The sequence below is a fragment of the Exophiala viscosa genome (assembly GCF_022695815.1).
Source record: "Exophiala viscosa unplaced genomic scaffold EDD37scaffold_6, whole genome shotgun sequence".
In the NCBI taxonomy this organism is placed as follows: Eukaryota; Fungi; Ascomycota; class Eurotiomycetes; order Chaetothyriales; family Herpotrichiellaceae; genus Exophiala; species Exophiala viscosa.
Genome location: NW_026944358.1, coordinates 876,716 through 904,373, shown reverse-complemented (window position 1 = coordinate 904,373; position 27,658 = coordinate 876,716). Strand labels below are relative to the sequence as shown.

General features: G+C 51.7%; 3 protein-coding genes across 3 annotated transcripts; all 3 read right to left on the bottom strand.

The window, feature by feature from the left end:
- Positions 1-16,256: 16,256 nt before the first annotated feature.
- EDD37DRAFT_565192 (uncharacterized protein) lies at positions 16,257-19,887 on the bottom strand (the record flags this gene model as incomplete). Its single annotated transcript, XM_062814045.1, has 4 exons — positions 16,257-17,421; positions 17,470-19,138; positions 19,189-19,650; positions 19,752-19,887. The coding sequence occupies 4 exons, from the start codon at positions 19,885-19,887 to the stop codon at positions 16,257-16,259; spliced, it is 3,432 nt and encodes a 1,143-aa protein (XP_062669598.1).
- Positions 19,888-22,651: 2,764 nt separating this feature from the next.
- On the bottom strand, positions 22,652-23,495 carry EDD37DRAFT_434321 (uncharacterized protein). Its single transcript, XM_062812709.1, has one exon. The coding sequence runs from the start codon at positions 23,280-23,282 to the stop codon at positions 22,752-22,754; it is 531 nt and encodes a 176-aa protein (XP_062669597.1). The 5' UTR covers positions 23,283-23,495; the 3' UTR covers positions 22,652-22,751.
- A 1,026-nt stretch (positions 23,496-24,521) lies between these two features.
- EDD37DRAFT_434283 (chloride channel 3) lies at positions 24,522-27,652 on the bottom strand. The gene is made up of 4 exons (XM_062812708.1): positions 27,408-27,652; positions 26,723-27,353; positions 26,515-26,667; positions 24,522-26,462 (listed from the first exon to the last, which is right to left on the bottom strand). The coding sequence occupies exons 1-4, from the start codon at positions 27,488-27,490 to the stop codon at positions 24,687-24,689; spliced, it is 2,643 nt and encodes an 880-aa protein (XP_062669596.1). The 5' UTR covers positions 27,491-27,652; the 3' UTR covers positions 24,522-24,686.
- Between the last annotated feature and the right edge of the window lie 6 nt (positions 27,653-27,658).

The window sequence follows — 27,658 nt, the reverse complement described above, 5'->3', positions numbered from 1 at the left end:
TCTCGAGTCGATAACGCTCTTGAACGCAACCGTGAACGCCTGCAACGGCTTTCTCCTGCGATTGTTGCCCCAAAGGATATGTACAACCCGTGTCGAGAGTCAAGACGTCTGGCCCCTGTCATCTCAGCCTCGCACGTGACAGTGTCCACAGTCTCGGCGATCCCGGCCCATTTACGGGTCAACCATCTTGCTTCATCCTGCTTAGCGCTCTTCACTGGGCGATCTGCTGTTGATTTCAAAGAGAAAGCGAGCATCTTTAAACATCATATAGATTCAGTATGCCGGGCTGGGTGATCCGTGTCCAGCTGGGTCCTGACGGGAACCCTTCGTTGATCGCCCTGGTCCGGTACTGCTTTCGCTGTCGTTATCAAGCCACACCACCAAAGAAGACGACACACACCGGAATGATTCCCGATGTACAATCTGCGAGGACACGATGCTCAGATTTGAATATATATTTCATATATCGAAGACAGGCAAATTGGTGGTTCTTGGGAAGAAGTTCCAGCCCGTCATACACCAGGCCACGATGGAACTTATACCTTTCCAGCACCATAACACACAGAAGAACCTTCCAGAGCCAGCAATCTGACACTTTCTCATGCAAATCGCAATCCCAAACTTTGGCTGATTGCGTAGGCCAACCCTCCCAAACAGCCAAATATCTCGTCAGGCTTTATTTAGCCTGGCAAGGAGTTTTGCCCAAGGAAACAGGTTTGCCAGAGAAACCCGGCTTCGCGTGAGGATAGGGACAGACCAAAACCTCTCTCCTCGGCTATTGCTATAGCACGGAAGCGCGTCGGCGGCGTCTGCGATGTGCCACGAGCAACCATTTTCATGAAGTCTCAGCAGAGATCATGGGCGCAAATGGGTATCGAGCTTCATCAAGCAGGTTGTTGACGTCTGCAAGAGCAGTGCCGGTGGAACACCTGCCATGCTCTGGGATGTTTGTTGGGGTCTTTTACAGGGAGAAAGGAAAGGATGTGCTGGACAACGTCGAAATACACGTCCATATTATCTGTCAATCTCATTACTCATCCCATCATCCTATCGACTCTCTCATACTTCGATGGCCATTCAGCCCTGAACATCCACCACACTCCCAAACCACCCCTTCAGGGCGGTAGCCAAAACACCCGGCAAATCCCTCACATCCCTGACAACGAGATAATACGGGAAAGGAAAGTCCTCCAGGTACCGTTTTGTCCTTAACTTCATCTCGCCGGTTGCAGAATTTGGATCTGGCTCATAGACAGCCTCTTGCATCTCAAGAATAGAATCGTGCCCGGCGTCGACAATGACGAAGACGATAATGATCTTCTCAGCTTGTGCCTGCCTCACCAATCGTGCAATGCCCTGATGGTCCGAACAATGTCCGTCACTCACGATCAACTGTAACTGCCACAGATCCTCAGCCGTGCTATGTCCCTTGAGCCTGGCGTCGCGGAAGAGCTGGATACTTTCCCGGACCATGTTCCTTACATTCGTTCCACGTTGGTTGAAGCTGAATGAGCGGAAGACGTTGACTCCTGATTCTGCAGGCGAGAATGGCGTGCCGAACGGATGAGCGACACGAATGTGTTCTTCGTCCCCGAATCCGACAACACAAATCTCACCGACTTCGAGCATGGAGAGGGCTTTAGTGAGCATAGCCAAGGTCTCGAACGCAAGCAAATCGGCGCCGGACTCACTCATGGATTTGCTGTCGTCAACAGCGACCATGATCTGGTAATTTCGCTTGCTGGGCACGGATCGCCGCATCCAAATCTTGTCGCGTTTGTAGTTGGATGCGATGTAAGGGATGATGCGCTTGATGTTGAGACGTTTGCCAGTGCGGTAGTCACCACGGAGTTTAGTGGCCGTTGTTGGGGATAGAATGAGACGGAGCTGTTCAGTCAGGAGGAGGGAGAATTGATGCGTCGTAGTCGAGCACTGGTTCCAGAGCTGCACCGCATCAGATGTGCTTGTTGGTGGAGAAGCAATAGCAGAATCCTGATTGAGCTCCAGATGCTCGATATCGGGAGCTAGATCCTCCGACGCACTGTCCATATCTCGCTGCTCGCTAGGTAGCTCAGCATTTTGTCGGTGATGGCCTGGAACGAAAGCTCCGCTCCCATCAACCTCGCTTGCCTTCGACTGAGCTTGCAAATGATTGAGTCTTTCTGCAATGTTTTCGGTCGTTTCGGGCTCAAGAGCATCCGGTAAATCAGTGTTTTCATCGATGTCCAGCTTGTCGTCTTCGATGGCTTTGCTCTGGTCAAGATTTTGAGCCTGATCTCCGGCCGCGGCACCCAACGCCTGCGTATCCCCTTCGTTTTCATCTTGAACGTGCTCGAAATCCCCATCAGCCATGTCCACATCTTGATCTTGCTCGCCTTCTTGCTTCTCTTGAGACGCCGGCAATATCTCCCGTCGATTGTGCCACTGATCCAAGACATCAGCTAGCTTTCTCAGAGCCTCATCCTGTTGATGCTCCAGGGAGTCAACTTGCCCGGTGCCGCGCTCAGTTGCTCCTTTGCCGGTATCGCCCTGTTCTTGGTTCTCCGGCGCTTTTCCAGGTTGGGACTGTTCCGGATTGGGTTCTTGGTCGGTGTCATTCATGCCTTGTGTCTTCTGCTCCGGGTCGACGGTGTCCTGTAGGTCGTTGGCAGCGCCGGATTCTCCTCCTGCCGTTTCCATCGGTTCTTGTGTCGCATCTTCTTCACGTGTCTGATGATCAACTTGCTCATCCGTCTCTTCATCCGCAGGTTGGTCTTCCATGATTTCGTCATCCTGAGCAACTCCATCCTCTTCATCAGCTTGCTCGGCTGTCTCATCATTATTTTCAACCTCGTCCAGAGACGGTTCCTCCTTCCCTAAGTCATCCGACTCTCCCGCCTCAACCTCTTCATCCGCTGGCTTTTCAATGTCCGAGAATTCGTCCATTCCATCATCGGAGATGTCATCGTCCTTAATATCATCGTCTCCTGCCAACTGTAGCTCTTCGGGTAACTCTAGAGCTTCCTCATTCTCAACATGAGGCTCCATAGTTTCACCTTCTGGTCTTTCGGCTCCTTCGTTCTCGTCTCCGCTGTCATCATCCACCTGCTCTTCACCTTCAAGGCCCTCCATATCTTCATCATCGGCCTTCTCACCGTCGGCTGCATTTTGATCGTCTGACTTGTTTCCCTTGGCTTTATCATTCTTCATTTCTTTTTCTTCAGACTCGTTCTTCAAGTCGTCCCACATCTTCTCATCGACAGCATTAGGGTCAAGATCATCAACCGAACCTGTCTCCTCATCGATGTCGTCGCCGTCCTCGTCTTCAGAGTTGTCTCCATCACGGTCATCGTCAGACTTCTGATCCTCGTGATCTCCCATCTCTCCTTGAAGTTCGTCATTATCCATGTCAACAGCATCATCCACATCTTCCATTTCACCATCTCGCTCTTCTTTCTCTCCTGATTGAGCAAGCTCGGATAAGTCCTCAGCGTCTCCCACGTCCTTGCTGATATCTTCAGCACCTTCACCTTCACCAAGCCCGGTGCCGCTTTCCAGCTTGCCAGTTTGCTCTTCACCGTCTGCAGGCTCAGAAGGACGACAGAAGCCTTGAGTGATGAGCATGTTGAATGAATTCGCGAGTTGAAGGGCAAGGCGGCATGATTCCAGGTGGGCCGCCTTCTGTTGATTGTGCAGGTGTCCAAAGATATGGAAGTACTGTTCAATAACAGGAGTTGCAAGTCTCAACAGACTATATGCTGGCTCATGGTCGTCTTCAGCCAGGCGAAAGAGTTGATCCAACAAAGACGCCAAACTTGCATTGACGGTTTCTGCCTGCATCGAGCGCAGGGCCTGGTTAGCGCAATTGTCAGTTTTGATAAGCCAACCTTCCTCCTTGATGGAATTCGGTTTCGGCTTCTGCTGTCGTAGAGTATCCAATCTTTGCATGGCGACAAAAATCTGGTCAGAGATGGTTCTGATGCTGGTATCGAGCGTTGAGACACTCATCAAGTCGATCCGAATATCATCGCCAGTAGACTCATTCGAGACGAGTTGAGTCCAGGGAATTATCTTCCGCAGGACGAATCCAACGCGGGGCTCTTTGACTTGCCACACGGTGAGAAACGAGCAAATCTCCTTGAGCAATTCCGATGAGTCGTCCCTCAGAAGACCCGTATTTCCTGATTCGAGACTTAACGGCAGCACTGGCAGATCCGCAAGCTTGGATTTGAGGTTCCTGGTTTGGTCTCTATGTTGTTGCATGCCATCGAGTAACTGCTGCACATCGAAGTGGGCATGCTTCGCCTGAAAGCTTATGACACGGTGAGCTAACGTCAAGATCTCACTGAGCCACGCCATCCGCTGGCACAATGCTTGGATGTCTCCTTCCATATCGGAAGACCCTGAGCTTTTTCTCATCGGATACTTTGAGCAAATCCGAAGCAACGAGACTTGGGCCTGCAAATCCTTCAGGGTCTGAGAGGACGAGGCAATGCTTTGGCGTTGACTCAAGATGACCGACAAGAAACCTTCCAAGAGACCGATACCTCGTTTCACTTGACCTTTGGTCAAGTCATCTGAATGCTCCATGTGACCTGCGCGAGCTTGGGCTATAACGTCGAGCAGTTCATGGAACTCGTCGTTGGCGTCTGAGAAAAGGCCGGAAGTATCGAGCATCAGCATGTTAGGCGAAGAAGAGAGAACAATGGCAGACGATGACTGTTTCTCGAGTTCGGATCCGGGGAGATTTTGTCGGATTCCCATCTGAAGGACAGCCTGCAGCGTGTCTGCGAGTAGTCGTTTCTTTCTCTCTTGAATGTGCTTGACGATTGCAGCATTCTCCTCTGTCAACTTTGGTGGTGTCTGCGACCTCAATTCCTTGATCGCCTCATCAAGGTCCTCCCGGAAAGACGCTAATTCCAAGTGGACTTCGAGCTCACTCGGGCTCGATTGATACAGGTGACGCATGATCCTCACGCCGATCAAGGGGTTCGTCAGTCTGTCTGGTCGCATGTTCCAGTCAGTCAATGTCTTCTGGCACTGCTCCGCTGCCAAGGCGACCTCATCTTGTCCCATGAAAGGCTCGGAAAGCCTCGTGAAAGCATTGATCGTACTCGTGTCCGACTGCGGTGATCTGCAAGGCTTGGAGACAGTCACAACTTTGTTTAGAAGTGCGCGATACTTCCTGACAATCTTGAATAGCTTGTGGTGGGAACGACGCGCACTATCCCGGAGGGCCGTAATGTTCGTGTCCTTCCAGCTTGCCAGCTTGATTTGTTCTTTCAAAGACTTTTCCAGCTCCGCTCGACCTGTCCGCACTGAGGTCTCGATAGTGGGCTCATACCTACGGTAGTGCTCGATAACGTTGGCAACGCAGATATGCACCGGCATAAGTAACTCGTCGGCGCCCGCAATACCTGCCAGGGTCTTGCTCAAATTGGTGAGAAGTCCGAGCCTGGAGGAGTACTGGCCTAGCGTGGTTGTCATGAAGAAACCTTCCAAAGTTTGCGCAAGCTCCTTGCAGTATGCTTGGATGTTTTCACCGGTGGCTGCCATCCGTACCGAGTTGTAGATGACTGATTCATACGCAATGAAATACCAGGCTTGCGCGTCTTCCTCATGTCTGCGTTTCTCTTCATCGAGAAGACCGGCCCAAGATAGAAGCTCCAACCGCCTCCAGCTGACAATGAAAGCAGTCATTTGATCAAGCAGCGGACTAACGGACCATTCTCTGCTGGCCACACTTTGCCATTGCGATACAATTTCGTAGAGCTTCTCCGTCTTGGTCATCAATTTCGCAATGGGATCACTGAGGCTCAGATGCAGAACTTCATTGCAGAAAGATAGGACTTCTGCAGGCACAGCATGCTCAGGCCATTTGTTCGCAATGGTATGGAACCGTGATTGCACCTGCTGCACGAGGTTGAATAGCTTCTCGCATTCCATCACGTCTGAGTTGGAGTATATGTTGAGCGCGTCACGCTGCTGATTCGCGCTCAATTCGGCCACCTTCGTCTCCATCTGGAGCATGATTGCGGGCAAAAGATCAGTGAAAGTTTGAGCAGATTGTCTGCTGCCAATGTTCTCGCTCTTCGACACCTCACTGAGTGCACGAAGAGTGTAATGTCGCAGTGCTGCTTGCGGCTCCTGAGCAGTGTAGATCCTCTCTTGCAACTTGGCCAGCTTCAGAGCGACAGCTCGTGCATCATATTTCATTTCATGATTTTCGGGCTGTTCATCCTCGCTGGTGAAGTCAGGAAACATTTCGTTCATTTCCCTGGTCTCATTCTCCTCGTTTTTCGAGGCATCGCCGCGGTATGCGTAGTAGCGTGATTGAACCGCAGCTTCGGCCTGGTCGGCGGTCAAATGAGACTTCCACTCCAGATAGAATTGGTCGAGGACTTCGACCAAACCTTGAATGGGTTTCGAGTTGTGAGTCTGGAGAACGCTCTTCCTGAGCCCAAGGTATTCGAGCCAGTGGAGCCTGGAAGCACTCCCCGCGTCAAATTCATGAAGGCCGCTCCAATTTTGCAGGCTTGCCGGATCAGCTCCTAGGAGGGGAGTCTGCCTGAGGATGTCCACTATTGCGGAATCATCATGATGCCCCGTCGAGCGTGCTGAAAGTATGTCCACGCCAAGCGAGAAGCATTTCACAAACCAGAGAATCGGCTTGACGAAATCATCGTAAGCCCTGTTCGATGTTTCTAGCCTGTCGATGATGGTCCTCAAGTTTGACTTGCCCTGAACGCTTGCCCATTGATGCAACCATTCCGTGCCGGTGGTTGTGCCATTGACGAGGGACTGATCGTCCAGAACGACATGTACCAGCCTCGAGAAGAGCTCCTGAAGCTTGTGCAACTCTGCTCTGCTAGGTCTGAAAACCTTTGGTGGTGGAGCAATAGTTCCCAGCTGAAGAAGCTCCTTTTGCAGTGTTCGAATTACTAAGCTGGTATCTTGACCCATGACGTGTTGGTGGAAAGCCACTTGACCATCAACCATTGAGTTCAGCTCGTTGATTCTCTGTTGGTGGAGCTGAGATGAAACATTGGGGTATATTGCCGGATCGAAAACCTTATCGGGTACCATCAGATTGAGGCCAGCAAGGGACAGCATAGTCAGACATTTCATGAGCTCATCAACTCCGCAGCTCTCCGACACAGCGAGTATGGTGATAGCAGGAAGCACGTACTTCAGATACAATTCTCCGAAGAAGTCGCGATCCTGTCCGGCCAAGATAGCGTCCTCGCCAGGCACACCGGAAAGTTTTTGGAAGTCCAGAAGGCCTTGAGTAGAGAAGCACGATTTTGCTTGCGCAGTCATCATATCGTAGTGGGAGAACAGTATACCAGCAGCGACAGTGCGCAAGTCGGCAAGCAGGGGAGCCATAACGTCTTCGAAAGCCGTTGTCAGTGAAGCTGTCTCTTTTACCAGCAATATGAGCTCTTCCCCGGCATAGTTAAGCATACCAAGGCGTTGCTCTCGCACCGAAGACAACTGCCTCGTGAAGAGAGTGGCAATTGAATGATGAGCTGCGAATATGGTGGGTTCGATTGCGGCAAGTCGGCTTAGGGCATCCGGAACAGGCCCTTGGTCTCTGGTAAGCAAGGCACGTCTCGGGTCATTTGGGATGAACATTGCCAGGTGCTGCACTTCCGCCTGGTCCGCTTTTCGTCCCTGCAGGGTTAACACCTGATTGATATAGCTCATGACTTCCGGAAAGTGACCCTGAAGGACAAAGCCTTGCTGCGATTGACTTTCCAACTCCGCTACAGCTGCTTGAAGAGCGACAAGAGGTGTCTGCGGACCTTCGGACTCGGTGACCGACACATAGGTCTGCAGCAATTTCAACCTCAAGGCAGATAATGACAGTCGCGACTGAGGCAACGAATGGCAGATGGTGTCGAACTTGGCAATCAGATCCTCAAGGTGGAGCTGCATTTCCAATTGAGGCAACGAGCCTACCACCTTTGGTTGAAAATGCGGCCACATTACTTGCAGGCCCCGTCCAGTTCGGAGGGCGGTGCCCTGAATCGAGAGGGTTTTGAGCGCCTTTCTGAACAGAGCAGCCAGTCCAGGATGTCTTTCCTCCACATGAACTGCGGTATATGCGGCAATTTGAAGATAGGCCTGATGGACTGCGAAGTCCAACGCTTTAGCGTCACTGAGGAGGATTACATCGTAGACGAAGGCGAGAATACGTCCGACAGCATCAAGAACCTCCTGGTGGGCGGCTTCGCCAACACTGCTTTTGAATATTGCGGAAAGTCCAGAAATGAACTCGTTAGCGAAAGCAAATGTGTGCGGCACACCTGCAAACTGCTTTGACTGTTTGGTCATGATGGTAGACTTTTCAAGGAGATTCATCTCTTTGACAGATTTTGTCGATGTGCAGTCCATTGCATATTTGAGGCTGGTTCTGATGGTTGCCATCCGTCGAACGACATGCCATCCTTTGACAAACAACTCCGCCATCTCTGGGCACAGGTAGCTATCACCAAAACGTGTTCCAAGTTGGACCAGAGGCTCATTCAGAGAGAGGAGCTGCGGCACATCCAGATTTGGAATGCAAGGTGATAACGCAGATATTTTGTACGCTTCGGCAACATTGAATGTCTTTCTAAAGCGCAATTCGCTGCTGATGATCTGACCGTCTCCGGTCACAGGCACAGGACGACTTTCGTCCGAGATGAAAGCCATGTCCTTGCTTGAAAGGTTGTCCACATAGGCCTCCAACCCCGCAGAATCTGTTCTGGTGGCTTCAAACAGGTGCCTCAATCGAGCAGTGGAAGACGCATACGGATATTGGATGTGCTTCGGCTTGAGAGCTTCTTCATCGAGAGGGGGCAAAAAGACCTCCAACGAGCGGTTTCGCATTGCGCGTGACAATTCGCCATACCGTGGGTCCAGTGTCAGGAAGACTCGGAAATTGGGATGAGGCTTGATAACCCGAGACCCGCTGCCAGCACTATGGTGCTCACTCAATGTCAAAACTCCATTTGGCTCCAGCAGAGAATTGAGTCGATCTAGGACCGAAGGATTGCAGAGATTGGCGTTGTCGAGTACTAGCCAACAGCCACTTTCGACAGCGTCTACCAGAACGCCGTCATTCCAAACAAAGCGTGACCGCAAAGTGTCAGACTCCTCGAGCTTGCTCATCAGAGCCTCAGCTCCATCAGCGAGATCAGGTATGATGTTGGCCACAGTCGTCAGAATCTTTCGTGAGTCGTCTAGTGCAATACCAATGGCTTCGAACCCGTGCCATAGGTCAAGTACTTGAGTAATCTTGTCGTCTGACCCTCCGGCCGCAACGGACATTGCGAGCTTCTCTTGAAGGACATCCCTGGCTTTCTGCTGAAAGTCAACTATGTCTCGGCGCACATCATACTGTTCAAAGCCTCCGACAAGATCCATGGTATCGACATCTGCGTTCATGGAAAACTCGACAACGTTGATCCCGCATGTAGCACCGATTGAGCGAATCAAGGTGGTCTTTCCGGAGGCCGAGGGACCCGCCAGTATGACTGGCCAATTCCTATTGATGGCAGTGATAATCGAGTTGGCTGCTGGCAGATGTGAGACAGCCATAGTCGAGTGTGGTCCTTTGGTCAGCTGCAGTGTACTATTTCTGGGCAGAAACGCGGTCCCGACTTGCAATGTTGTCGGCGTGATGTTGGTGTAGAAGCTTTCTGCTGAAGTGGTCTGCCACACATGCTCAAATGCTTGATCAACGAGGTCTCTCTGGGCAGGAGTACGAAACCGCTCTGCCACTATAGTGCGGAAGTGGCTGAATGCTGGAAGTGTGGGCTGTGCTTCACACAATGCCAGCCAGCGACTGACATCGCGGAGATTTGCTTCCCAAGGGCCCCCTTGAGCAAACGCTGCAGCACGAGGGACAAGCTGGTCGATCTGTATGGCTGTCTTGACTACATTTTCCAGTTGATCCGACGGGACTGTGGTGAATTTGGCCTTGCAAATGCGCATCAGATCTTCTTCCTCGAAAGAATCTGCATAGACCACGGTGAATCGATTGACAAAGGATGCCGGAAGTCCCTTCCTCCCACCACCTTGATGGTGAGGATTCTGAGCTGCAAACAGAGTAAAGTCTGGATGACAGGTGAACGACTTGTCCAACTCAGCGATGTATACTTCTCTTCGGTGGTCGAGGCAGGAGTTCAGGCCTTCAAGAACGGATTGAGAGGCCAGATTCATTTCGTCCAGCAAGACCCAGCCTCCGTTTTGCATCGCCTCGAGTAAAGGTCCATTCTGCCAGGAGAACGTCCCCAATTGGTCACCCTCAGATGGGGCATCAGCACCAAACAGATCCATCAGATCGGTCTGGTCAGAAAGATTGATACGTGTGAAGTCCTTGCCAGCAGCCTGAGCCAAAGCCGTCACTATAGCAGTCTTCCCAACACCAGGGCTTCCTTCGAGCAAGACAGGCCTTGTCATTTGCAACGCACGCACAATTCTCATAGTGTTTCGCAGAGTTGTAGGAGCGTCGAACACGAGATCTGGCTGGTTTTGCAGTTCGGTCCGATGGCGAGGCAACGAAAAGGGGCCACCATAAAAGGACTCCGCAGTCGTTTTCAACTCGGGTGTCTGCTCATACTGCGCCAAAACGTCGACGTCAGTCAGCTCCTGCAAGTATTGCAAACATCTGCGCCTAGAGTGGGTCAGATCGCCTGTGCTTGTTGAAGTCATCCCAGCTGGATTTGCGCCGATCGAATCGATATACACCATGAAGCCCCCGTGTACGAATGCAAGATCTTCACCAATATAGGCGGCACGGCCAACGAAGTCTGCCCATGCGAGGAGATCACGAAGTGGAACGGTGTCAGTTCCAGTGTTATGAAAAGTGCGCCGAAACCAAACGGCAAACTTCAGCATTGGCTCCGCCATGTAGTGCCACTGAGGGCTCAATCTGTTCTGAATGATTGGCAGGATATCAGACTCTTGCGACAAAGGAGGAACCCATATCTCCGTCAATCGATTTCGCAAGGCAGCCGACAATTCTCGTTTGCCGTAATCACCGCCAGGATTCATTGTTGCTAAGAACTGGAACATCGGATGAGCGACGATGAGATTGTCGAAAGAGCCCTTTTCTGCAAGGAGAATCGTCCGTGAAGGCTCAAGGACACTGTTCAAGCGCTCGAGGACCGAATCATCAGCCAACGAAATCTCATCAAGAAGAAAATGATCCCCGGACTTCATTGCTCTGACCAGACTTCCATCGCTCCAAGCAAACAAGGACTGGTATGCCCCAATGCACGCACGCAGCCTTGCCACATATTCAGCATCATAGGCAGACTTGTCCATCATCGTGAAATGCTCTATCAATTGATCAATGTTCGCATTCTCATCGAGAGCGTCTCCCCCAGGCAATTGGACCATCGCAGCCCAAGTCCCTCGTATCTCTTTTGCGAGCTCGGAACGATTGCGGATTGGTCGCTGAGACCCGATGAGGTCGCCAGTCTCAGTGTTTGTATGCGCATTGTAGATGTCTATTCGACGACCAAATGCAGCCGCAACGACCTGGCAAATCTGAGTCTTCCCGCAACCTGTCTCGCCCACCAGGAGAACAGGTTCATTATTCTTCAACGCTTCGGATACAAGGACAAACAGTCTCCGCATTGCCAAAGTCCACACGATTGCACCAGACTGTCGAGCAGCTTCTGGGACTGCTGGCAAACCATATAGCGCATTTTCGTCAATGCTAACTTTCATGGTCTTTTCGATGGTTTTCTTAACCACAGCGCGCTCTGCCGGATCTCTCACTCGCTCAGCCAAGAGCATGAAGCCGTGATATGCCAGCTGGTGCTTATCGTCCACCGCTCTCGAAGCCCAGCGGAATAGATCTCTGAGCGTTGCAAAGCTGTTCCGTTGCTCGAACAACCTCGAAGACTGCCTTTGCAATGAAAGCTGCTTGTACACATTGACAACCAGAGTGCAAAAAGACGGCGCGATTTGGGACCGTTCGCGCAGAATAATCTCAAGCTCATCCTCGGGGATATCGTCAAAACGAAGTTCGAGAAAACGATTTCGGAATGCTCGGGAAAGACGTTTCCGTCCGCCATAAAGTCCAGCAGGATTTTGTGTGGCGAACAGCATGAAGTTCGGATGAGGACGAACTATCTCCTGAGACTCTGGTATCAATAGCTCTCTATTGTCATCAAGCAGACGATTGAGAGCTTCAAGAACATCGCTTGGGGCCAAATTCAGTTCGTCCAACACGATCCAATCACCTCGACGAAGGGCATCCACGAGGACTCCTTCTCGATATTGGAGCTTCCCATCAGCGTCAGACACATAGCTGCCCAGGTACTCTTGTAAGTCGGTGTGCTCGTGATTGTTGATTCTAACGAACTTGTTACCAGATAGCTTTGCGAGATACTCCACCATGCTAGTCTTGCCGGCGGAGGTCGGGCCCTGCAACAGGATTGGAAAGCGGCGCATCGAGGCCGCTCGAGCTAGATTCAGCAAGTTGCGCTCCACCGACGGCGTCCTGATGTAGTGAGACTGAAAGTCAGGGCTCATCGGCCCCTTTTTGACTAGATGATGCCGGAAAGCGATGTATTCGTCACCGTCAAAGGGCATTTTGGGCTGCTGAATCAGGAAAGACTTCTTATTCTTGACGTTTGAGAGTAGGTGCTTGTCCAGGAATGGCAGAGCCAGACTTTCCGATGCCCTACTTAGCACTGTGAAGAAGCTCATCGCGAAGCCTTCGTACATAGCTCGTCTCAGTCCATGGCTTGCGCTGTGCTGCGAAACGTACAGCAGGCAACGGACGAGTGATCGGATGCTGAAATGGGGGGCATCGCCTGCTCCGTCGGTCAATTTGTGCTCCTGGTTCAGCTTCCTCAAATCGAGGTACGCTCTTGCCAGGTCTAGAGCAGCTCGTTTATCGTTGTCAAGCTGAGTGCCCAGGTACGTTTGAATGATCTTTGTCAGATCCTGCGCGTTGTTATCCCCAGATGGGACGTACAATTCTGTGAAACGAGATCGTAATCCAGGCGCTAGGTCTTTCTTCCCAGCGTCGGTAGCTGGGTTCATTGCAGCAAAAAGTCTGAAGTTAGGATGCGCAACAACTGATTCGATGCTGCCAGCTTCAGCAAGAAGAAGAGATGGTTTTTCATCGTCGCCATTGTGCAGGAGGCTGACGATATGGTCCAGAGTATCTGCCGACGCGAGGTTGATTTCGTCAAGAAGGACCCATTCACCTTGTCGCACTGCTTGGACCAGTCGACCTTCTACAAATGCGAAGGTGTGATTCTTGTCGCCATGATCGATCTGTGAGCGGATCTTATTCAAGGACTCAGCAAAGTCTGCCCATCTACTCCGCAAGGCCTCATGTCTGGGGTTCGCAAGCTTTCGCTTCTTGTTCGCGTGTACATCACTACCGGCTTTTGGAGACTCCGGGGCTGTTTTCAGTGACCCAGCGGCCATCTGAATTGCTTCGTGCCATAGCATTGTCAGCCTTGACCAATTTTGCTTTATGACGGCTTTGGTGATCGCGATCTGGAATTTCTCATTTCGTTTGCTCGAGAAAGTGTCGTCAAACAGTGTGTTGAATTGCTCAACAAGGGGCAAGACAAGAGAACGAGTGGTCACCGGCTTCAAGCCACCCAGGAGATCACTGACTTCGCTCTGTTGTGAGAGATTCACGACGGTGAGCTTCTGACCCACTAGGTTTGCAATGTGCTGGACCAAAGTGGTTTTACCCACTCCGGTCTCACCGACCAGAAGACATGGCTCTGAACAGCTAGCGCTGGCTGCGATCCGGTCAAGCGTTCGCTGAGCGTACTTGGTAAGTGCGAAAGGTGTTCGCTGAGATTGACGACGACGACGACTGACCACCTTGGCAAGAGCACTTCGACCAATCTGAATTTCCGATTCCCTGTCCGAGACTTGAATGACCCCCTCATCCAAGCAATGGCGCATTTGCTGCGGTGATATGTTCATCATCCGGGCGACTGATGTGGCGACTAACTCGTGGAGCGCGTCTTCATTTAGGTAACCGGCATAACAGTCGACCGCATCTTTGAAGATATCGAACTTTGTCGTCTCAGCTAAAGGCCTTGATGGCGACACAAAGTCTTGTGACGGAAGCCTCTTGATGATTCTTCGAGTCCAATTGAGCAGGTCTCGTATTGAGGGTATCCGAGTCTGGAGGCTCTTGAAAGCAGGATTTTCTCTATACAAGGCACAAACTTCTTCGTGAACTTGCAGAACCGTAGGAATGAACACCTCAGCCTTGGGATACCTCGAGCGTAGAAGCACCTCAATTTCAGGCTGCGTGAAATTGACCACACCAACCGCAGACCACAGTCGAGGATTTAACAGCCAGGAGTGACGTGAAGAGCTGGATATAGGAGAGCGTCCAGTTGCTTTCAGAGTGGCAAGAATGCGGAAGCCATCTTTGGGCCGGATGGTCTCCTTGCGATTGGGTAGAAACAGTTCGCCATTCTCAAGGATAGGTCGCAGTACACCCATGACCTCAGCCGGAGCCCGATCAATATCCTCTATCAGTACCCATCTTCCCTGTTGTATCGCCTTTGTCAGGATTCCTGCCTGCCAGGTGAAAGACGTGCCATCAGGAGACGACGTGTAAATTCCTAACAGGGTCTTTGCATCCGTCTGCTCGTTCAGATGCAAGGTGATCATTGTGGATAGCTTGTTGAGCAGCCTGGCAGCTTCATGTACAAGCGCAGTCTTCCCCGAGCCTGGGGCCCCAGAGAGTATGACAGGTTTTCTTTCTCGTAGGCACTGGCCGAGTTGTTGTAGATTCTGCTTGGCGGTCGCCGTGAGCACAAAAGTAGTGGCAGTGGTGTCTAGGTGCATTGATCGAGGAAGTAGTATGCCGCCAAGATCAGCCGTGCCGGGGTTGAGGTTGCTGGCATCCAAAATTCGTATCTCAGACGGTGCCGACGCTTGGTGACAGCGAGTTTCCACATCGGTTACTGTCCTCGACATTTCCTTCCATCTCTTTTCCTCCCAAAGCTTGAGGAGCCGATAGTCAATGCATCTGCCCTCCCAATCTCCCAGAATTGCGTCCGTGCCCACATACTTCTCGACCATCTGCTCAGAGAAAGCGTCCGCCAAATGCACAACGCTGCAGAAACATTGAACGGCTAAGTACCGCATCGTCGAAGAGTGGTGGCGAAGGAACGATGCAAAAAAGGCAGGAACGACAGTCTCGGCAAGGATGTCGCGGTCGAAGGAAAGAAGGCGAAACAACGCCACTAAAAACGAGGACAATTCTTGTTCGTCCAGTTGCAACGATCCACGATCAAGCCCACCCGGTCGTCTGAGCGCTGGTAGAGATACCAACAGTTGTCTGACATGATGGCGGAAATATGTGGCGTATGGGAGAATTCGGGCCAGGCTGGAAATGCAAGGTACAATTTCACGTAGATTTGGTGAAGAAGGAAGATCGCTCGTCCAGCGAGCAACAAGTTCGGGGTAAAGAGGTCTGTAGAGTGGAAAGAGGACATCTCCATATTGCGGTCTCTGCGCGGCATCGGCAAGGGCGTTGAGATATTGAGATTCTCTTGATTGAAGTATGATCGACCGAAGTTCTAAGGGAAGTCGTGCATCCTCGGTGAGTTGCGCATCAGCCCATGAGCAGTATACTGCTATATCTTCCATGGCTTTTGAATCTGATGCGTCTGCAAATATGACACTCCCTCACGAGAAAGGTTTCGCCCGTTGTGTCTAGAAAAATGGAATGAAGGCGTTCAATTGCCTCTACATCGTCCATCTTGGCAATTTTTTCTAAAGAAAATAAATCCGATGTCACGGGTGTGGCGTCAACACTGGGCCGGCTGTGGCGCAAGGCCGCGCGAGGCTGCGCGAGGCTGTGCGAGGCTACGCAAGGCTCAGGTGCACAGTCCAATCACTAGCGTACTCAAGAAGGATACTCGGTATCATACTCCGAATTACTAGGATGAAGTCTTCTCAATGGGACCTATGCAAGTATCATTAAAAGCCTTATCAAAGTCGATAAATCTTCATATGAGAATAGGATTAATCAGCCAGAAAGAGTTCACCTTTGGCAGTACTATGCATGTGCATCTAGTAATCTATAGAAGGGTATTGGTCTTACAAGACAGCAGGCAGACGCTCGAAAAGAATTTCTCATCGCTGTATCATGCGCCATCTTGCACCAGTCGCTCATCAAATCGGGGAAAAACTGGCGGTCCAAAATCCTTCAACGTCCACAACGCAAAAAAAATCGGTGAAATTCTGGTACACATAACAGGATCGTGTCGTAAACCTCATTATTCTTCAGTCAAAGCATCATCCGCTACCTCCCTCCACTCCCTTGACTGCTCTGTGAGTCGTTTGACACCAGGCACTCGATCAGCCCATATAGACTCCGAGGCTGTGCGGAACGTGTAGGCTCGCTGGGAAGAGATGACTCCAATGGCCTGCAGGACGGCTTTGCGAGAGTCCCGGGAGAATACTGCCGGGTGGTTGATCCACTCCAGGCTGGTTTCGATATCGGCATCGAGAGCGTTCATCGTTGCTTGGTCGACTCCATTGGTACGTGCAATAGGCGTGCTGACATCGGAGTGCGGGCTGTGGTCACGGTTTCGTTCTGGGGTATCAGCTCGAGGGCTGTGGCTCTTGGCCGGCGGAGTATGCCTCTTGTTATGAGTTGCGCCCGGAGGAAGAGGAGGAAGGCCTCCCTTTCCTAACCCTTTAAGGATTGTTCGGGTCTCGTTCAGAAGGTGGTGTGCCCGCTCATGCTGGCCGCGAGCCACGAGGGTCAACGCGCGACTCAACATGTCGGAGGTCAACAACTCCATACGCCGCTGTACGATCATCGGGTGTGGAGGAATAGGTGGGGACGAAGGCCGGCTGCCGGTTGACCGAACTCTCGGGTTAGCTGGTAGCATAGTGATTGCCAATAAAGATGGTCGCGGGAGCTGCATTATCGTTCCCTCGCGCAGGAGATCCCCGTAAGATAAATCGGCTTGGAGCAGCGGGAGCTCTTCCACGCTTTGCACCCGTTGGTCCTCGACGTCGAGAGAACCGCCCAACGCTTCCAGACCAGACACGATTGACTCCCACGGATCTTGAGGAGCAGGATCCTGTGTCGAAGTATCTGGGTCAATGACCAGTTGTACTAGAACGTCACGTTTATCACCAAAGTGGAGATCTCCCAGAGTGGCTTCGGCATCCCTTCCAGTGGCTCGCTTGGTCGTTTGTAAAGCACCATGGATCTTAACGAACTTGGCCGGAGAACCCTCGGGTAATCTAAGCTTCAGCTTGACGTTTTGATGGGACATCGACTGAAGAGTGCCAAGGACACCGGCAGCACATTCCCTAAGCATCATCCAATCCTTCACGTATAGATATGATGCTTTGGTGCGAGTCGAGAGCTCAATCATGCTCTCTGGCTTATGGGTCAAACCAAGACCAAAAGAGTGGATTCCCACCCTGTCAAGGTTAGTAACGAAATGGATCAAGGGATGGTGGAAAACTCACTTGGCAGCTTCAGCTCTTTGTACGACGAAATCAACGCTCTCGGTATCAGAGGTGGAAGAGTCGCTGATCAGAATAATAGTCGAGATTGGGTTCGCAGCTTTTCGTTGCATCAGCAGGTCCATAGCAACGTTTGCACCTTCAACAACGTCGGCACGCAAGCTCTTCTGTCCAACGGGTCGGATCGAGTTGAGGACTTTGTTCCATCCGGACCACGTTTTGGTTGTCATTCCAACCACGGGAACACCGCCACCGCTTGAGCCGAATGTAACCAGACCCATGCGGTCACGGTCGCCCAGATTGGAAACCAAGAAACGCAGGGTATCCCGCAGGAGCTGTATCTTCAAGCCTTGCATGGAAGAAGACACAGGAATAACCACGACAACATCAATGGGAACGTGTAGCGATGGTGGAACCCTTCGATCGACAACTGGCTTGTGACCAGAGTAATCAGTGGCAGCGGTGGTGGCAGACTTCGGTCCTCCATAAGATGATGCAACGGAGGGTACGCGTCGAACAGTCCTGTTTTGCCGACCATATTCCTCCTCATCTGTACCAGAGGTATCCTGGTCATAGTCGGATTGATAGCGCGAGAACGAATCGGTGTTGTTCAGATCTTGGAGAGCGCGTTGCCATAGTTCGAGCTTGTCTCTTTCCTCGAACTGGAGATGGAAAGTTGGCAGCTCTGCCACAGACAGGTTCAAAGTAAGGATGTTCTCGTCCAGGGAAGCATGAACCTGCCTCAGGTGTTTCCTGATAAGGATTGAGCCTTTTAAAGTGCATCTGGTCAACCTCTTGCCCGACTCGAGCGTGACAGGAGGTTGAGCGTTCTTTTTCTCTTTGACGCAAATCAGCATTTCGCCAAATAAGTAGCACTCCAGCTCCTGCCACGAATGTCGGTCCTTTCCCACGCGGATCACACCGTGCAACCGCAGGTTTCCAAAACGGGAGAATTCCAGACCGTGCCAGTGGTCAACCCGGATCTTTAGCTCATCGGTGAGCCCGTCAAGGACTTCGGGCGACTCATAGTTCAGTGGGGGTCGTTGGCCGCGTAATTTTGGAACCGTGGGAATACCAATCCCGGAATCTGTAGGAAGGGGCGGGACAGGCGGTGTTGTCTGTCCTTCATCGAAATGTGCTGGCCACTTGAATTCCGGTACCTCAATTGACACCAAACAGGTCAAACTCTGCTGTTGCCTCGACCGTGAGAGCGTGGGGAATTCGCTGCGTACAGTCACGATCGGAGTGGGTATCATTTGTTTCGTGTCTTTCGGTTGCGTGACTGCGACAGTGGTCTCCATAGCGTGCAGATCATAATCGTGTTTTCGCGAATGGCCGTGGTCATTGCTGAGCTCCGTCGAGGAGGCTTTTCCACCACTGTCGTTGCGTGTATGATTGATAGACTGATTGATAGATTCGGAAGTCGCATGGTTGACAGACCCAGAGGTACGTCCATGTCCGATGCCGAGTCGTTCTATTCGCATCCTTTGGCTATCTCGGCTGTCTCTGTTTGGATTCTCACGGCTGGGTCGAGCAGGAACCTCACGGGTGCTTCGATCATCGTCTTCCACCGTCGGTGCCTCCTTGTTCCATGGCATTGGAGTATTTTGCGAGCTTCTTGGCGAGGCTGCATCCTTGTGTGCAACAGCTCGGACCATGTTACTCAGCTTGCCTGGGCAAAGTTAGCATCAACCCCGATAGAGACATCTGGGCGGAACCAACTCAAATCCAATATACTCCCCCCACGAAAAGAGTCTAGACCTAAGGGAGCGTCGCATGTTGGGCAGTACTGCGAGTCGGAATCTCGTATGTACTCATAGAAGCAAGCCTCATGAGCGACATGGCCGCAGGAAAACTGCAGGACCCTTTCTCCTCTTAAGGTATGTTCCAAGAGCTCGTCACAAGCAGCGCATGCCCCGCCAACAAATGTTCTTTCTCGTCTTGAACGCGCGCGGTCGGAGTGGAGCATGCCTGCCATAGGATGGCCGGCTCCTGGGACGCTTGCAGTAGGTGAAGGAGGAGCTCGTTGATCTCTGGTGCGCGGTCGGCTACCGTTGGGCGTATGCGGCCTGCCCAAGGTGCCCGAGCTGATGCTCGATTGTTTGTACGTACTCGTAGCGGCGCCGCTCATGGAAGAGCCTGAGCGAGGAGGATAGCCCTCAAAGCGAGGTCGCGAGTGGTGGTCTGGAAAATGTAACACCATTTGTCAGTAAGTGATCTTCGTGCCTGAAACACTGTCTCTGCGCAAAAGGGTTTGGAATGCTTTATGTCGAGGGAGGTCTTACACTGCGCCGTGTTTGAGTCGTTTATGCTTGACCGAGACCTGGATCCAGGACGATTAAGCAGTCCCAGGTCGTAGAGGTTCTCGGTTGTCTCTCGAGACACCGCGCCGCTATGAAAGGAGCGGTCGTGTTTGGGCATGGGCGAGATGCCCGGAAGGCGGTGCTCTTTGTTAGGTGCAGTAGCGTGTGGGTAGCAATCTCATCAGAGTCCAAGGATCAAGACGATCCTAGAAGTGCTAGGACTCAAAAACCACGTGGAGACGACCTTCCACTCTTAAACTCTCAGTGGATTCTCGGGTAGACGGGGATGCAAGAGGCCAACATTAAAGGGAGAGGGTCGCAGTGGAATGAAAGGCTAGACTGTTAGCCTGGATGCTGCTCGAAGTTACGTAGTAGGAGCGATGTTTGCAAGCGGCAGTAGACAAGTTAATATGACTGAATACTAAGACAGACCCGTCGTCCGGATTGTAGACCTGGGAAGAGACATTCGACTCTTGTGTAGGTTCAACACCCTAACACTCCTCGAGTTTGGGTTGGGGGTCTTTTTGATGTCGTCCCCAAGCCTTTCCCAGACCTAGAGGGACGATCCATGGTGACCGGCGCGGTGGATGCATGGAATGGCGCACACCAGGCTGGATTTGCTGACTGGCGGCTCGTCTCTTTTGCTGCCGTCAATTGTGGGAGAATTGCTAGCCAGTGGGCGCCCAGTGGATCAGATCAGGATTGACCTTGATCGCTCAGAAAAACAGTGTGATGGAAGGCATCTTCAGCAGGGAGAGAGACCAGGGTGGCCGATGGTGTTGCACTCGCCGCTTGGAGCTTTGCCCTTGATGGAAAGGCGTCATGCTCGCGCGATGGGGGCCCGCATAGGCGTAAAAGACAAATGCGTCAGTACCACTCCCGGAGGTTGTTCTCCTAGCCGTGTCCACTTGGAGCAGCAGGTCTGCGTGCTTAGCTCGGCAGAGGATCAGCGTTGAGGCCGCCTCTTCAGGGAAGTCTAGGACTAGGGACAAATGGTGAGCAAGTCAGAGCAGAGTGCGGGCTAAGTTTTAGACACTGCTTGCAGTGCTTGGAAAAGGAAAAGTTTTCTTTGATCCGATATGCCCCTGGCAGGCTGGCACTGACGGCCGTGGAGAGACATGTGTCAAACTCGTGCCATGACTGCGGGAGTCCAGGTACCGCAGCTTCTTTGTGCTAACATTGTGATGGTTGTGGACCAAATTATATATACATATTTTTGGCTTGAATTCCTCCGTTGGAAGAATGTCAAGCTGGTGCCATCGAGCCTAGCTGCCAACATGTCAGTATCCAAGCCTCGGTTCAGAAGGAATTCCAATCTTGGGAAATGAGAGAATCGGCAGCAAACATTCGCTTGTTGGCTTTGGTTTCAGTTTGAAATCTGGCCGCTTCAACAAAGTCAACCTGTAGATCAATAGCATTCTTCTCATCGGCTTGTGGCTGGCGAATCTGATCGAGTCCTGTCCTACAGAACAAGTCAGATATTGCTCGTTCAGACTGGAAGGTTAGCAAAGACGGCTCGTCCTCTCAGAGTGTATGGAGCGACGGAGATCTGCAGCTTGTATGCATGGGAATTCATCCTAACCTTGATGCCGTCATTCTGTATCAGCAACCGACGGACACTGATCTACAAGCCAGAATACGAGGTTGAATTCAAAGGTTACAGTTACTGGAGAATATCCATGTTCATGTCGCACCAGGAACCAGGCACCTCCATGTTATCCGGCGGGTGTGTAGCACAAAATCAGGAGGCCGATGAGTACCTCGTTTCTTCCCATTCCAAGTGACACCTTCTATGCGTCCAAAAGGTGACTGGTGACGTGATTCGGCAGCGCAACAAGTGCTGTCCTTTCGGCTGCTGCAAGCCGGACGTTTTGCCAGCAGGGATCTGTGTGCTCCAGGTACACACCCTTCGCAAGTGGCTGCTTTTTGGGAGGGCCAGCCACATTGTTCATAGCCCACCAGATCCTGCAGGCCCGCATCCAGAGGACGGCTCGAATCCGCTGTTCCAAGGAAACATCCTCTACTCAAAACACCCAAGTCGACTTTGTTACCAACTGCTTGCCAGTTGTAACGAGGTTGGGCCTTACAAGACGATTGACGGCACGGTCGATTTTGATGAAAGGGTCTGAAACCTACTCATCGCTGCAAATTTGCCCGCATGCTTGCCAGTTGTCAGGTGTCAACTATCCGTGGTCCCGCGGGCCAAAGTGTCCGACAAGCAGGGTCCTGTCACCTGTGCGTACAGTAAGTACAGTACCTGGAAGGTGGCCTGTCGTGCCTGTCTTAACCCGCAGTGCCCGCTGTCAACACAGCTTGTGTTAGCGTTCTCGTGCCGTTCTTCAACCCGTGTCCTCGGTTCCTCGTGCCTTTCCGTAGTTCGAAGACACCCTTGCACTGCTCGGCCTAGGGCCTCTCTCTGCACGGGGAACGATAACTTAACTTAATGGCATCCGAGAGAACCATTTCAAATCTTCTGGCTGTTTCATGTTGGCTAGTGATGAAGCTCTAAGGACTTGAAGTTGTCCAGGTCTCAGTATTTACATTTCCGAGGTCCACGGTTTCAGCCAACCCGGGTGCATAGGGTTCAGTGACGAGAAAGGTGTCTATCCGCACGTGGGAGTTAGGACATGCAAGCCGCACCAAAAGAACCATGAACCAGCAATCTCTTGGCCCAAATAACTTACCTGAAACGCTCGCTTGGCCAGAGATACTCTCGCCAACGTTCTCTGCTCCAGTGATTCATGGCGGCCGGTTTGTGGCGCTTGCGAGACCACCCATTTCATTGCCGTGTCATGATAATGATGGGCCACACGCTCCTGACGAGCAACCACCTTGTTGAGAAGACGGCGTGGAGGCCTTCGTCATCATCGTTGGTTATCTTCGGTCGTTGTACGTCAAACCTGCAGTGATCGACAACAGATCGAGCACATGACAATGTACCCAATGCACCGGACACGAGACTCCTTTGAAGTGGCTTTAAAATCATCCGAACCAGTGGTCCTCAATTGCCCTCGCAGGAGTCAAGACTAAACCCACATTGCATATCAGAAGCGTCTCGGAGCATGATCCGAAGAGAATCGGAGCTTTTGGAACCACATACAAATGAAGTTTTGTTCCCACATCGTATGACTTGACGGGAAGACCTGTTCCAACAACGATCTTATGCCATGAATAGTAAATGCATGTTGATGCGTTGACTAAGGAATCATTACGAAGTGGCTGTCGGCATTCGTCACCCATGTGCCACCCTCTCGCGCGTATTGAGCCTCTGCGTCCGAAGCAGGGCACCAAGACCACTGCTATGGGACCGACCATGACCAATAACGGCCCCCTTTTGTCGTCCAACATCGGAGACAGCGCTGACCTTGAAAGAAGTTTGTTTTGCGGGGGTTGATTCTCTGGCCCCCTGTTCCCAGGAAGGTAGCAGGCCTGGGAAAGATGTTTTTTTCCTGGGAACAAACTCATCAGACCAGCTTTAGCAGTTGGATGTTGACTTCGTAGCGAAAAGGTCATGATACTAGTCCTGCTGGCCCAAACCAGTTCACCATTCGGAGTCGTCGCATCAGACCTTTGGGCTAGCGGGTGTCCAGCGGCCTACTGCACGTTACTACTGTGGTATGTATTCTCTCGCATCCGCTAGAAGCCGGGGAAAGACAGGTGCAAGCACCTGCAAGCACTTGTAAGCACCTAGCGTCTCGTGGCTTCCGCGTGAGGTAGATCATTGCTCTTTTCAGGTTGCCATTGCCGCGACTTGTGTATTTACCTGCCCCTTCTCTCCCATGTCCATGTGAACAGAGAATGAATGCCGAGAGTGAGGTCGGCGCGGTGGCGGTCTGCTACTGCAGCACTTCTTCGAAATGAAACATCCAGACAAGAACAGTTAGCTCGGCAAGCGGCTTGAGGAGTTGATCCCAGCAGCTAAGTTTGCTTTCGAGCATGCTAGTCGGAGCGCAGCCGAATTTCTGGATCTTGATGGGCATTTGGGGCCGACCAAAGGAGGCCAATTAGGCCCACTCTGTAGATGTACTCCAAAGCTGGAGGCTTCCTGCCAATGATGCAAGAACTTGTACATGGTACAGCATTCAAACCTTCTGTGGACAACGTAAATCCTCGTGTAAATTTCAGCCTCTTGACGTCTTGACGACACTTTTGGCAAGAAAACCCGCGTCTGCGGGTATGAAGATCATTCATGAGCTCCCGGAATACCGCTTGTCTTTGTTCTCCAGACTTTTGGGTTCGCTGATCACTTTCACCAAGCGAGATGATCGCCAGGAGACCGCAATAAACTGCCGAGAAGAGCCTGTCATGGCGTGCGCGGTCTGGCTATAGTATCTTAATTTCCCCCACCGCTATGCGAGGGCCTCGTGCTGGGCCAAAAGGGCCAAATCTCAAGGCCCCGAGTATGCGAGCGACATAATTGCATCATTGCCTCGTGCTCGCACTCGTGGGCAGTCAGTGGGTGAATACCCATAATATCTGCTCGTCTCGTAGCCGATATTCTAGGCTCTGTTCTATCAATCTTTAGCACTGCCGCGATGCCCGGGGAGACGACCTGGCCCCTTGCCACGTTCCTTACTGTCCAACTCATGCATTCATTGCATTGGTGCCTGAGTCCTTTGGCAGCTGTCTGCTTGCTCACCAGTAGATGCTACCATCAGTAGAAGAAAACGGTCACATTTCGGCAGCAGTCGCTTGGAAATATGGAGAGTCACTCACGATAGCGATTGCCATGTGCAATTTCGCAGTTTGCCTGATTTGGTTGCTCCCTGTCCCAGCGACATGTCTGATCCATGCTCACCGGCCAGAAACAGCCTTACCACATTCATGTGGCATTTCCGTGTTCGTATAACTGTCAATAAGCCGCGTTCATGACACGATCAGGGCGAGAGGAAGGTTTCGAACGTTGTAAAATGAATGCTACCTTGGTGTTTCACGCTGATCGAGGTGGTCTGATTCCTGGTAAAGAAGTCCTCTCGCTTCGTCGGGCGCATCGTCCTCACCACCCTCTTCCCGAAGTATTCCAGCGCCAGCAACAAACCCATCGCCCTTTTGCTCATCTCCTGATGCGGACAGAATCCACCAGACGTCCTTTTTAGTAAGGAACCCTCGAAAGGCACCCCTATCAACGAAAAGGAGGTATCGTAGACCAAGCTTCTGGAACATATGCACTGCCAATTGAAATGAGCTATGCACATTGAGAGTGATCGGGGTCTGATCCATCCATGGTCGCAAGTCTATGCCACGGCCAGCAACGACATCAGCATGGTAGGTAAAGTAGCATGGCGTTCGAAGATTGGCATTTCCAGAGCTATGAGGGGTATTCGCTGGTCCCAGAGCCCGGTCCAATGCATAGGAGAGCTCTGTCCTGGATATGTACCCCAGAAAAGTGTTATCTCGTGGTGACTGTCGAGATAGAGGCACATGAGCATTATCGTCGGACGTTCCTCGCTTGAACGCCACCACTGGAAAGCCACGAAAGGAAGTCGTGCGAAGGATCTTCTGCAGCTCCTCAATCGTATGAGGGCGACCAGCATCCAGGCATGTCATCTCCTCCATCTTCGTCATGATGTTGGAGACGGCCACATGAGGCATATTGGGATCATCTTTATTGTCCAGATATGGGTACTCATTGAAATGGATCCAGGACTCATAGATGCCACGTTTTGAGAATGCGTCTCCAATCCACTTCGCAAGCATGACCCCAATCATGATTGGCAGGACGTACGTGAGTGCGCCTGTCAGCTCGAACATGATGACCACAATGGATACAGTCATCCGTGTGACGCCGGCCAATGCTGAAGCTGCACCCACGATGGCGTATGTCCCAGGGGTGATACAAGGTACATCGGGTTCACATGCTGCAAACAGCAACGAGGTCGAGAAGTGTTTTTGTAACAGTTGCACCAGAACTCCAAGGGCCCTGCCATAGAGCGCTCCGATTGCGAGGGATGGCAGTATTATACCAGCCGGGATCTGTGCACCGAAAGTGATGCTGGCGAGGAGGAATCCGAGAAAAGAGGCAGCGATCAATAGCCATGACATTGACAAGGCTCCAGCAGTCGTAGCTTTACAGAGACCAAAGATGTCGTTGTTGCCGATGGTAGCACATTCCGCGAACAGGTAGTAAACCAACTCTGACAGCTGAGCTCGCATAAAAGTGTTTGGGAAATTGACCAGTGCCGAAATCACCGCAATGATCAAGACTTCGAGAAGAGGCCTCTCCCGAAGTGGGTAAATGGATGACTTCCTCAGACGTGCGATCAACATGTTCAATTGTATGAACATGCCGCCGTACACACCGCCAATGACACCAAGGAGGATAAATGGTATGATTTCGAAGCTGTGCCACCCTGTCGTGTACGTGACTTGATACAGGACGATTTTCCCGGTATGAAATGGGTCTAAGGCATGAAGGGTGACTGCAGCAACCATGGCGCAGACGAATGATTGCCACATCGTTTTGTCCGGGAAGTAGTATGACAACTGCTCGAGAGAGAACAGTACGCCACCAATAGGTGATCCAAAGGCAACAGATATGCCCGAAGCCGCCGCCGCTGACAAAATCTCTCGTTTGCGCGCTTCGTTTTGGCTGAGAGACTCGAATGGTTTCATTATGATGTTGGCACAGCAGCATGCAAGGTGGACAAAAGGGCCTTCTTTACCGAGCCACATGCCTGATGCAACTGCAAGGCACTGAACAGTGTTAATAGAGGTGTGCTAAACAACTTTGCGGGATTCGACTCACCAGCCCTAAAGACTTCGTGATCAAAGTCCAACCTCCAAGAAAGCGCCTGATGACAAAGCCTCCAAGTAGAGTCTTGATTTCCGGAATCCCGCTGTGTCGGGCATAAATAGAGTAATGTTGTACAAGAACGGCAGCGGACACCGCAAAGAGAATCTGTAAATCCATGTCAGTATAGCAAGCAACTCATGAGAGCATTTTGGCAACGTACTGAGAACGCAATGAAGAAAATGTAATTTATAATATAGCCACCACCCGGGGATCGAACACCCAAAGCAGATGGCCACGGAGTCCAGTCTTGACACTGAGAGAAGTCGTCGTGACCCCAACAGCAAAACTGCTTGTTCAGATAGAACTGTCCACCACCAGTGCCCTTCTTGCAATAGCCTGTCTTCAGGTCTCCTAACCAGTCGGAGGCGATGTTGATGATGGCCGCAACGCAGCCAACGGAAATGCCACTCGCGACGAGGACCACCCAGACGTGACTTGCATCAAACAACTGTCGCAGCTGCCCCGTAAATCCTGAGTTGAGTGCGACTAGTCTCTTCAACCGCTGTCTCTCTTTCGTGTATTCGTAGATCCAGTCAATTGCAGTCAAATCGTCGTACCCGACTCGTCGTCCTGGTCCTTCGACATACCAATCGGGGGCGCCATCTTCTTTCTGATCTTGTCCATCAGTAGCATGGTGACCGACCGGGGCATATGTATCACTCCGTCCTGCTCCGTCTCGAGCTGAGGTCGACCGTCCAGGGAGGTCTGAGCGTATGGGATCGGATGTCGAAGAGGTTGACGCGCCTAGACTGGTTGATTCGGACGACGTCCATTGCCGCGGCTTCTGGGAACTATCAAACTGCAGTCAGAACATCATGGTCATACCAAACAGTGGCGGCGCATACTTCGTGGAGATATCAGCAGCGTCTTCTACAGAGAACGAGTCCGGGTCCGGTAGGCTACTGTTGTCAGGCCGTGACTTGGCCATGGCTGGCGATGCGATGTCTCCTCGCGTCTAGCGGCGGTGGCATCATCGGTCAAGAATAGGACGGACAATCGTTGAGGTCAAGATCTCCATCGCATGTGCTGAAGTATAAGCCGATGTCTCCAGAGATGTAAACAGGAAGACACGAAGCCGCTATTGGCGGACTGCAGC